At 43.5% G+C, this 12,193-nt stretch overlaps 1 protein-coding gene across 4 annotated transcripts in view; it reads right to left on the minus strand.

Annotated features, from left to right (window-relative positions):
* Nucleotides 1-1,022: 1,022 nt before the first annotated feature.
* LOC146202765 (phosphatidylserine lipase ABHD16A) overlaps nucleotides 1,023-12,193 on the minus strand; it is a 116,321-nt gene continuing 105,150 nt past the window's right edge. For all 4 annotated transcript variants that reach the window (XM_084588319.1, XM_084588320.1, XM_084588321.1 and 1 more), the window contains exon 21: nucleotides 1,023-1,503. Coding sequence is in view for 1 of the 4 variants with exons in the window: in XM_084588321.1 (XP_084444447.1) it covers nucleotides 1,475-1,503 (29 nt within the window). In the remaining 3 variants the exon portion in view is untranslated. The remainder of the gene's footprint in view (nucleotides 1,504-12,193) is intronic.

The following is a 12,193-nucleotide window of genomic DNA, read 5'->3' on the forward strand; positions in this document are numbered from 1 at the left end:
GCATCTCACCCGATCACCCATACTCTTCGACAGATGCTAATAAAGTGCTCTCTCTCTCTCAACACCCTGCATTGTGCATTTTCCTCACACTTTTGTTCCAGCTTGCTATGGTGGGCTTGCAAGTGCATTAATCTCTATTGGCAGGTGCCGTCTTAAATTTTGGATTCAGTTTGTGGCTCTTGATGGTTACAGCATCACAAAGACAAGAATAGCACCTTTGCCAACAGTGGTATTCTACACGAGGCTATACACAATCATGACCAGTGGGCAAGCTCAACACCCTGTATTTCACCATCCATTTCATGAACCACCAATCCTCTTCCAAGCATGAATTTGCTATCAGGAAGGCAGTTTTATTACTCCTACTATAGTCAAAGCCGGGAAGAAAGCAATGTTTGGCTGTAGTAACGATGCTATGACAAGAGCAGTGTAAAATGCCCATGCAGAGCTGCATTCTGCTGTGGGGGCCATGCATTAAAGTTGATGCATGTCCTACTCCACCCCTTCATCTAGCACAAAAAGAGAAGGGGGGGGGGGGAGCCTCCTTTCTGGCACTATTGTTAGGAGAGAAACTCTCTGCACTACATGCCACTGCTGGGTTGAATCAGCCCTTTCAGAACAGGAGGAAATATGAAATTACCACCGGATCACCTTGTCAATATGGCCATGCTATAGAAAGTGCAGCTCAACTGCCATAACAAAGGTTAAGTACTTGCAATGGCAGCCTTTCTATCCTTTCTCTGATTTGCCAAATATCCCCGACTGCCAGACTTCCTTGCTTACAAATGACCTCAGCTGACTCAAATCAAGGAAAAAGGGCAGGTGTTTTGCTTACCAAGTGCAATAGTTAAGCTGTGTCTGTACTAACTGCCTCGACAGGTCCTCATTGAGAAGTATTGCATCCTTGATGAGGGGCATTTCCAACCCCTTTAACATCAGTGGGCTTTATACAGCCAGTTCCCAATATCAGATAGCAATGAAACATGCTGCTTGCAGTAATACTACACACGTACACCACCAAGTTATCAGAAATCTCATTTATTCACACCAATTTTCAACAACTTTTTGTTCTTTGACACAGACCTAATGCAAAATGAAGAAAGATCTGACCAGGGAATGTAATATGAAGGTAACAAGTTATCAGTACTCTAATGACTGCCCATAGTTCCCAGTTAAAGCCCCAAGTTGTGCTTTAAAGGTAAAAGCAAAAATTGTTCAGGACCCTTCTTTTTTGAGACTGCCAAACTTTCACCCTAGTTAAGCATATCACAGCATACACATAAAATATGTAAAAGAGAAAATGAATTTTGACACTTTTTGTTATTAAAAAAATAAAAATGGAGAGCACAGGTTGATGCCCTGTCAAAAGTAAAGCACACGAGAAAAACGAACTTCAGACGAAAACTCAAAACACAAGAAAAATAGTTCCGGAGTGCATGCAAGCTGATCCAGGTCCAAATCAAAGTACAGCTGTTCACATCCTGGCCCGAGGTGGTGTTCCCTCTGAAAGGCAAGAAGACAGCTTGTGTACCATGATGCACAAAGAAAGTGGAAATCATGCCTTTACTGAATACAATTTTAATTTACATGCATTAAACTGAGAATTCTTAACTGCAAGGAAGCAGCATTCATAACAACAGAACAGAGCAAATTGTCTAAAGCTATTTAAAGAAAGTATTAGCTAATTACCTAGAAATTACATTAAGCTCTATTTTATGAAAACCCCTTTGGAGACCATCTCTGAGCGAAGCACTGTCGTGGTGGAAAAAGCAGCGTACATCAATTTAAGTAGGGCAGATGGAAAGTACTCATACAAAATAGTGCTCATGCTAAGCCCTCCTGCCTTCATGACATTTCTTGGGGTTCTATTTAAATGATGCTTCATAAGAGTTGCATGTATTCGACTAAGAGAGCCACATAAACTACACTTCTATAAGAACTATAAAAGCTCACAATGTAACTGTTTGCACGGAAACTGCCACATTGCATGAAATAGGAAACAAAAGAAGACAATGTGAACAGAAAAGGAAGATAAGCAAAATGTTAATGGACAAATGTTGACCATATGCATCTTTGTCTCCACTTCCTGCAATTTAATCTGGAGTAGTTATTGTGTGGATTTTACAGCACGTGGGTGGAAATTTGGGCAAGTCAGTATTGATCTATCACGTAAAAGAGAGCTAAAAAATGAAGACAAGAGATAAGGGAAAGAAACACACACTACAAGAACTTGTGGTATGTGCTTCAATCCCTTATATTGTGTTATAGCACATATGCAGCTAAGGCCCCCATCATGTCCATTACATGAGGTTTAATGTCTGTCTTGCGGGAAGTTTATTTTAGAACGCTAACTAATTTATGGTTTGTCATTCCTCGGTCATTTAATCCAATTAAATTGATTGTTATACGAGGTAGCGACGTCGAGAAAATGCCACAGCATCATAATTGCAAAGCATAAACTCGATGAAAACGAAATCACATACTGAAAGGACGCAACATCGCAACTTATATGAAGAACCAGGGAAAGTGTACTAATACGTCTTCCAAAATGTAAAAGCAGCAATCGCCCACTATGCTATGTTGTTACACTGAAACTGCGGCCTGCATAGACAACCAAAACTGATATCTAGCGTGTAGGAAAAGAAGCAATGAAAATTGTATGTGGACAAAAACGGTGCCAAGGGACTATCTTTTCTAGCAAAAAAAAGTTGCCGATCTTTGCTTGCTTGTAGTTAGTAAACATGAGCTGCACACTTTTTTCGTGTCTTCCTCTGGCAGACTGTTTGTTGCAACAGATCAAGAGTATCCAAAACTTGACCAGGTGTCGGCAGCGGTGCCGCATGCCGACACCGGTTCGACGGGCAGGCTTTTTACCATGTGCAAAATTTTCTAAATTCAAATCAATAAATCTATCGTTTTGCGCCGTGCAGTCTGACCTGTATTTGTGCTAGATTGTTCATCATCATCATCAGCCTGACTATACCCACTGCAGGGTGAAGGCCTCTCTCATATTTCTCCAATTAACCTGGTTCTGTGCTAGTTGCATCCACTTGACCCCTGCAAACTTCTTAACCTCATTTGCCCACCTAGCTTTCTGCCGCTAGTTGTTCTAGATTGGATTAAAGATTATCTTAGTAATCGTACACAATTCATTGAAGTTAACGAGAAATCCACTTTAACTACTGTTTCATCAGGAGTACCCCAAGGAAGTGTCTTAGCCCCAGTATTATTCTTAATTTTTATAAATGACTTACCAGCTTACGCATCGCATAATATTAAACTTTTTGCTGATGATTGCATTCTTTATCAGGAAATTAACTCCATTGATGATCATCTAACTTTAAACAACGCCATAAAAGCAGTATATCCGTGGTGCCAGGACTGGAAAATGAATATCGATTTAAAAGGCTGTTCTTTTATCTATAACAAGAAAAAAGCATACATCAGCATTTCAGTACACCCTTAACAACCTTCCCATTGGATCTGTTCATGAGCATAAGTATCTTGGTGTGACACTAACTTCTGACTTCCGGTAGAACTCTCACGTTAACATCACGTCAACCACCCTAAAACAGCTATTCTTTATTAAAAGGCGTCTTAAACTAGCACCACCTGAAACAAAGTTACTTGCATATAAAACATTTATTGGGCCGGTACTAGAGTACGCTAATACCGTTTGGTTCCCGTTTACTAAACAGGTCAATAAAAAACTGGAGGCAGTACAAAGAAAGGCACTAAGATTTATATATAATAAACACTCCATTACAGGCTCACCAACAGAATTACTCAAACGTGCAGAACTTCTAACCTTAGAAAACAGAGCCTATCTTGCAAGACTTAAAATCATATACCAGGTAATACACAATCAACGAGAACTACCTATTAAAAAGTACATGCTGACGTCCTCGAACAGATTAACCCATTATAACCGTATGCATACATTATGCAAATTTTCATTTCATACTGATATTTTCAAACACTCTTTTCCAAGGGCAACACGGGAATGGAACAATCTACACACGCGCATTACTAACAGCACGTCCTTAGCTTAGTTTTGTTCCCTTGTTGCAGACGAATTATACCCACTGCAGTAACAATTGTATTCCTAATTTTTATGCTTCCTTGTTCTCTTGTTATTTTTACTTGCCTGCTTGTGCCTGATTCAAGATGTGAATTCATTATATTTTCTCCTTTTTTAAGTAATTTAACCCTTGATTGTGCCCTGACTGTCAATTAGAACTAATACTGATCCCCTCACTGACATTGCGACTGAATTTTTTCTTGTCATAAGCCTTTTGTACTAGCTATCATCCGTAATCATGTAATTAAGTCGGCTCCCATTAATGCGAAGTTCGCGGGGATGCCAAAAAACTTCTAATTAAACAAACTTCCAATTAAGCAGTAAGCAACAAAAAATAACTTTATTGGCAGTGAAATCGCACCAGCTCACGAGAAATAGTCTGTCGTCTTTCTTTGCTTCTGTTTACTGAAACGTGCAGCAGAAAGCATGTTTTGCAGGCTGTAAATGTGTTTGAATGCATCAGCTGCATTACTTTCTGCAGCAAAAAACCGCTCCACAATATCGAGGCCGGTAGCTGCATCGGCAGCCCTCGAGTGTGGCTAGTCTTCGATGTCGTCGTCCACGTCGCTCTCGGCAAGAGGTTAGCTGGGCCGGACAATCTGAAGAATTTCGCCATCCGTAAGTGCGCCACACGTTTCGACTTCATTGTCCACGCCGACAAACTCTTCAAAACGCACATCACCAAGAGCAGCGCCAAAGTCTGACGTTGAGCTCGCCTGTTTGTGCTTCCTCCGAAGTAGGAGAAGCATCCTCTGGAGCTGGTGTCACAAAGCCGCTAACCCTGAAGCAGTTGACAATTGTCTCCATTTTGACACGATCCCACGCTCGTGCTAGCATGTGGATGGCACCGAGTAGACTCACCTCGTACTGCGAGGAGTTGTCCATGCACAAAATCATCCGCTCAAGCAGGTGCTTCCTGTAGAGGACCTTCACATTTTTTATTATCCCCTGGTCCATTGGCTGTAGGACAGCCATGGTATTTGCAGGCAAGAATGCAAGGCGGATAGCAGTTAACGCCGGCACATTCCTGTGCGCACTACATTGGTCCACGAGAAAAAGCACTTTCCGGTTGGACGACGCAAATGTTCGTTCCAGCTTCAACAGCAAATCTTTGAAAATTTCAGACGTCATCCACGGCTTCCTGTTTGCCGCGTAGTCAACGGGAAGTGTCTTTATGCCTTTAAAGTATCTAAGCTTGGCCGCTTTACCCACCACATCGTTCTGTGCCAGACATGTTGGCCGCAAGCAGAACAGACACTCTCTCCTTGCTTCGCTTGTCCCCGGCACAGTCATAGTCTTTAAAAGTCAATGTCTTCTCGGGGAGAAGCCGATAAAAAAGTGCAGTTTCATCGGTGTTGAAAATATCTTTCGGTTCGTACTCGGCCAAGTACTCTGGAAGCTTCTCATTCTTCCACGTCGAGCATGTTTCTGGGTTCACGGATGCCTTCTCTCCGCACACACTCGTGAACACCAGATCATGACGATCTTTAAAAAGCGCGTGAGCCATCCATCCGAAGAAGCGAAGTCTTCAATCTCTACCATAGCCACAAGTGATTGGGCTTTCGCCGCAACAACCTCACCGCTGACAGGAAGCTTGTTGTTGCGCGCTTCTCTAATCCATAGCAGCAGGGCCTTCTCTAGCTTTGGATGGGCGCCTGTGTGCATCCGCTTCCTAGATATCTTGAATGTGTCCTACTCAAAAGCAGCTAGTATTGAGCGCTTATTTTTGATATAATTAGAAAGGGTGTTAGGCTTAATGCCATACTTCCGAGCGATGTCCTGCTTGGCAGTGCCTCCTTTTTCCACTTCTCTCAAAATCTCAACTTTCGTCGCTAAGTCAAGCGTGCGGTAGTTTCCACGCGTTGCCATGATTGGTGCCACAACCGTTGCGTGCGAAGTCCAAATTCCACTCGCGGAACGAAGCAGGATGGCGGCGTTCACATGCAAGCAAGCCAACTGACGCCGACAGTGGGGTGACTTACGCCGCCACGATCAATCTAAAAACATTGGTTCCGCTGGCCACGCCACCACGTTGTCGCTGGTTCCGCTGGCCACGCCACCACGTTGTCGCTGCCATCGCTTAGCGATTCAAGCCACGGCCGGTCAGCGCACGCTCTCCCTCGAGACCGGCCGTGTTCAAGCCTACTCTCACCACTTCGAGGTGAGATGCGCTGCGGGCGCTTACGATGGCATCAGTGTATCTTGCCGTTGAGCAGTTTCAAGATAGCGACGAGCGACGCTGCCGGATAGCCACGATGGTATCTGAAATGGCGGTCGTCATGATTCTCGATAGAAAAATAACTTCTAATTAAACGTTACTCTAAGCTTTTCAACTTCGAATTATTGAGTGATATTTCTATTGGATTGAATACAAAACAGCCGGGACCATCACATCACTTCTAATTAACCGAAAATTCCAATTAAGCGACTTTGAATTATCGGGAGTGGACTGTATATGTGATATACCCGGTGTGCTTCGATTTTTGTAAGCTGTATGTAACACTCTACACCATGTATTATTATGTATGCTCTTATGCTTTAGTGTAATAAAAAAAAAAGCGGGACAAGGTTTCTCGACGATGTTTGGCTCACAGGCAAGATTTTTGGGTGTTTTAAACAAAATAGAGATAATTTTTCATCTTCATTTTTCACCAAAAAGTTCGTTAGATCAGGACAGACAGTGAAAACGGTTTTATTATTTTCAGTTACTCAAAGCATTGGACAATACGGGTGTCTGACGGGGAGGATCAGAATATCTTCATTAAATGACTCATTAAATCGGGTTTTGATAATTCGAGTTTTGACTGTATTGCCAAGAACTCTTTTGCACTCATGGGGTGTTTTTTACAGAAGTGCATATATGTGAGGTCACATACAGAATGGAAGTTGCACCAAGGTAGCAGTGAGCGACGGCAACATGAGGAAGTGCATTCACCATGTTGCATTCCTGGCACTTCTATTCGAGATGGAAAATGAGTGGTGGTGATTGTTTGGTGCTTGTCGTTTTAGTGTGTTCTGCATGGGCATTTTTTAACCATGGGGCAACAAAGGTGTTCTGAAAGCGGATGTATTTTCAGAATTATGAATAAGTAAGCATCATCCGTCTGTCTGCTAATGGAGGTTCATTTGTTTCTACATGAGGATGTTAACAGGTGATGTCGAAAGCTAGGCAATGTACTGGGTCCAGTCGTTTTACGTATACAGTAAAACCTTGTTTATCCGGATCTCATTAACTCGGACTTGCTGCGTGGTCCCGGCGAGACCCGCACAATAGGTAACTCGGAGAACTCCGAGGATGAGGGCTACCGACTTTCCTGTGTTGCCTTGCGATACAGCATGGATGTGCATCCACAGCGGGCGCACAAAGGAAAACCTACGCAAGGCGAGTCGGTCTGCGCGCTACTTAGAAAAAAAAAACAGCGGCAGAAAAAAAATAAAATGCCGAAGGGCACGAAATGTGGTGATGATGATAGCAGATCATGTGAGCAGTGGCTAGGTGGCGTCGGTGACCGCGCACTTCAAAGGGAGAGGCTATATCATCATCATCAGGGCAGCGAGATTGTATTTTACTGTCAAATGACTGCCACTGCTGTCCCGTGGCTGCGATGGCTGCACTGACTGCACTGCACGCATGATTTCTTTGCCCCGATTGTTTGTGATGCGACGACGACAGCACGTGCATCATGAAAATTAGCGCCCGTTGCTCTGTTCGATTGTGTTAGGGGCTTGTTGCTGCTGCCGTTCTGCTCCACAATGATGGTGACTGCCACTCCAGTGAAGTGACGGCATTGCCGTCGCTGGCATGCTGACCGATGATGACATATTATCGGAAGTTCTCGATGAAGACGGAACGTCATGAGCAGCCGCTGTCGCGATGCCGCACTGTGCAAAAGGCCGCAGGGGCTCTCGCTAAATTGGGGGAATTTTGCGTTGGATCACACGACAATGAGCGTGCGCACCACAACTTGATGGGACTAAAAAAATTATCGCGGAAATTCCGATGAAGAAACAAACAAACATAATGCAGTTTTCCATGAAATAAAAGTATTTGTATGCCCAGTACATTTCTGGAATTTGGTTAACTCTGCCACTTTTTCCGGTCCCTTGCAATCCAGATTAACGGTTTTATTGTAATGGTCTAGCTGAACCATAGATTACACACCAGTAATCTAAAAGGGTAATCCTAAAGTAAAGTCTCCAAAGGGCTGCAGCCGCAGGGAATCTATCTGCATGGCTGTTTGCCATACTGCTGTGTTCATTACTTCCAGCCTTCCAAACAAGCCATGACTCAGCGCGAAAGGGACTGTCAGTCTTGGCACGGCAGCCATTTGAAATGGAGTTCCCGTTTGTAGCTACCGCCAGGTGCCAAGTTCACAAAGTTATTCCATTTTTGAAAGCAAAAGGCATTCGTTCAATCAATCAAAATTTATCGACAGTTGATGGAAGTGTACGGAGAGTCGTACATAGATGTTAAAAACGTCCGCAAGTGATGTAAAGAGTTCGCAGCTGGTCGCACTAAAATATGCGAGAGAAAGAAGCGGTCAAATGCTTCCTCAACAGCATGGAAGCAAGCTGGTATGACACGGGCATACAAAAACTGCTCCAGCTCCAGCGTCTGCAAAAATGTTAGACATACCAGAGAGGCAACAACTAGAAGTAGGTTTCCTTGTCAACAAGTATATAGCGGGTAATACAGATGAATTCTATAGTATTAATGAGAGGGTGGCAGACATCGTAATTAGGCGTAATAAGCGGTATAAACTGAAGGTTGTACAGGCCTATGCACCTACACGTAGTTATCATGACCAGGCAGTTGAAAGCTTCTACGAAGATGTAGAATCAGCAATGCGAAAAGTAAAGACTCAGTATACTGTATTAATGGGAGACTTCAATGCCAAGGTAGGGAAAAAGCAGGCAGGAGACCAGGCAGTAGGTGACTATGGCATTGGTTCTAGGAATAGCAGCGGGGAGTTACTAGTTGAGTTTGCAGAGCGCAATAACTTAAGAATCATGAATACCTTCTTCAGCAAACAGAAAAACCGGAAATGGACATGGAAAAGTCCTAACGGGGAGACTAAAAATGAAATTGACTTCATAATGTGTTCAACCCCCGCCATTGTGCAAGATGTAGAGGTAATCGGGAAAGTGCGATGCAGTGACCACAGGATGGTGAGTTCCCGAATTAAATTGCTAATAGAATCAGGACAACCTTAGACTGCAATCAAGCAAAGGATCAAGCAGGTTTTCGGAAACGGTACTCTACTATCGATCATGTCCATACCATCAATCAGGTGATAGAAAAATGCTCGGAATATAACAAGCCCTTATACATAGCATTCATTGATTACGAAAAAGCATTCGACTCAGTTCAAACATCGGCGGTGATGCAGACATTGCGAAATCAGGGGGTAGACGAGCCGTACATGAAAGCGCTGAAAGATATATATAGTGGCTGCACGGCAACCTCAGTTCTTAATAAAGGAAGTAAAAAAATTCCTATAAAGAAAGGTGCTAGGCAAGGAGACACGATCTCCCCAGTACTATTCACAGCTTCATTAGAGGAAGTATTCAGTGACTTGGAATGGGAGCAGTTAGAGATAAGGGTAGATGGAGAATACCTGCAGTAACCTGCGATTTGCTGATGACATGCTGATGACATTGCCTTGCTAAGTAACTCGGGGGATGAACTGCAAATAATGATTGATGACCTAGACAGGAAAAGTAGAAAGGTGGGCTTGAAAATCAATATGCAGAAGACTAAGGTAATGTTCAACGGCCTCGGGAAGGAACAGCAGTTTACATTAGGTAGCGAAGTACTGGAAGTAGTAGGCGAATATGTCTACTTAAGACAGGTAGTAACCACAGATCCGGACCATGAAAAGGAAATAACAAGAAGAATAAGATTGGGATGGAGCGCATTTGGCAAGCACTCGCAGATTATGATTAGCAGCTTACCGGTATCGCTCAAGAGGAAAGTATACAACAGTTATATCTTACCTGTGCTCACCTATGGGGCTGAAACGTGGAGGCTAACCAAGAGAGTTCTACTTAAGTTGAGGACCACCTAGAGGGCTATGGAACGAAAAATGGTAGGGGTAACATTAGAGACTTTTAGTATAGCGTATGGACGCTTTCGTACGATAAACGCTTGAAAATTATGGGACGCTACTCTGTGTGTTGCATCGGCGCTTTTAGTTGGCCGTACGAAAGCGCGAACACAAACTACAGTGGCGACATCTAGGTTTAGAATAAGAAGACACGTTCGGGCTTTTTTTTTACTCCCAAACCAAACCTAGCCAAGTCGCACCGAAGCCAGTATCTCTGCTGTGGCAGTTTTGTTGTACTCATGGAGGAAGAAAAAAAATGATTGTACTCCCTAACGCTGGTATTCCTGCACTGACTACTTTTACCTTGTATTGCTGTCATGGTGCATAACGGCCTCCTTTCAGCCCCGTACTGCCAAGCATATTTTTACGAATACACGCGTGTAAGGAGTCAAGCCAAGACGATTCACTTCATGGTGTTGCCATACCAACAAAGCAACACTACTCGTCAGGCTTAGGGACTGCGCTGCCGCGGTGCAAAATAAAAAATAGAGGTAAATATTCGCTAATTATTTGTGCTCAATGCTACACGAGGCAAAGCGAAAACCCTGTGTGCCATTTATAGGTGGCAGCGCGCACAAAAACGCGGTAATGAAGACAAATTCACTCGGAAGCGGGCGGCCTGGATGCCGCCATCTTGTCAACACTGACCTCCCATCGTACGTGAGGGCTGGATACGATAAACTCAAGTTTCAGCGTACGCTGGCCTATCGTACGAAAGAGTTCAGTCTCGGCTATCGCATAGCGCATGCGCAGTGCCTGTCACGATATTTTTGGCGTGCGCTATACCTTTGCATGTGTCTGTGTACGCTATACTAAAAGTCTCTATTAAGAGATAGGAAGTGTGCAGAATGGGTCAGAGAAATAACTCAAGTTACCGACATTCTAGTGGAAATTAAGAAGAAGAAATGGGCATGGGCAGGACATGTAGGGCAAAGAGAGGATAACCGATGGTCGCTTAGGGTAACAAACTGGATTCCAAGGGAAGGAAAGCATAGCAGGGGGCGGCAGAAAGTTAGGTGGGCAGATGAGGTTAAGAAGTTCGCAGGGGTCAAGTGGATGCAGATAGCACAGAACCGGGTTAAGAGGAGAAATATGGGAGAGGCCTTTGCCCTGCAGTGGGCACAGTCAGGCTGATGATGATGATGACTACAATGAGTAGGTATGACTTATCATGACTACGAAAAAAAAGACAAATGACGAAATGATCGGAACTGATTGGAAATGTAAAATGACTAGGCATGACTCATCATGACTGCTAATAACTATGAAACGACCAATATGACAAACGGTGACTTTTAATGACCACAACTGATTGGAAATGAGTAAAAATGCTTAGCTATGAGTGGTAATGCCTACAGTGACTAGGAATGACTCATCATGACTACGAAACAACCAATATGTAAAACGACGACTTGAAATGGCTGCAACTGATTGGGAATGAGTAGAATGCTTAGCTATGAGTTGTAATGGCTGCAATGTCTAGACATGACTCATCATGACTACGAAAAGATCAATATGTCAAGCTACAACTTGAATGGCCGCAACTGACTAGAGACGAGTAAAATTTAGCGATGAGTGATAATGATAATGATTTTGATTGAGTCAATAGCGCTGTTTAGCAAGCAAGCACGAGTGAGTTGCATTAAAGTGTGCACGAATGTGCGATGATGTACAGTTGTTGGCATCTGCATCGCCATTGAGAATCACTCAATGTGATCATTAACGGTGGTAATCGAGGAAGGCAAGAAAGTGCCAGTGATTACAATACCACAAAAATCACAACAGAATAGCAAGGTGTCGGATTAATCTATAGAGCTCTTTGGCAAGACTGGAATGATCCACATGCAGACTGCCACTCAGCCTTCCATAAAGGCTTACCATTCACAGATCGCAAATTCTATTCTTCCTTAAGTAGCTGCGGTGCTTTTCAAGGCAATGCACAGGCAAATGCCCATGCTACTTTCAAAATTTTCTCAGCATTTGACTTGAATAAAGCCAGGCTAGA

This window comes from Amblyomma maculatum, chromosome 1, assembly GCF_055883805.1.
Source record: "Amblyomma maculatum isolate TAMU_Amacu chromosome 1, ASM5588380v1, whole genome shotgun sequence".
Lineage (NCBI taxonomy): Eukaryota > Metazoa > Arthropoda > Arachnida > Ixodida > Ixodidae > Amblyomma > Amblyomma maculatum.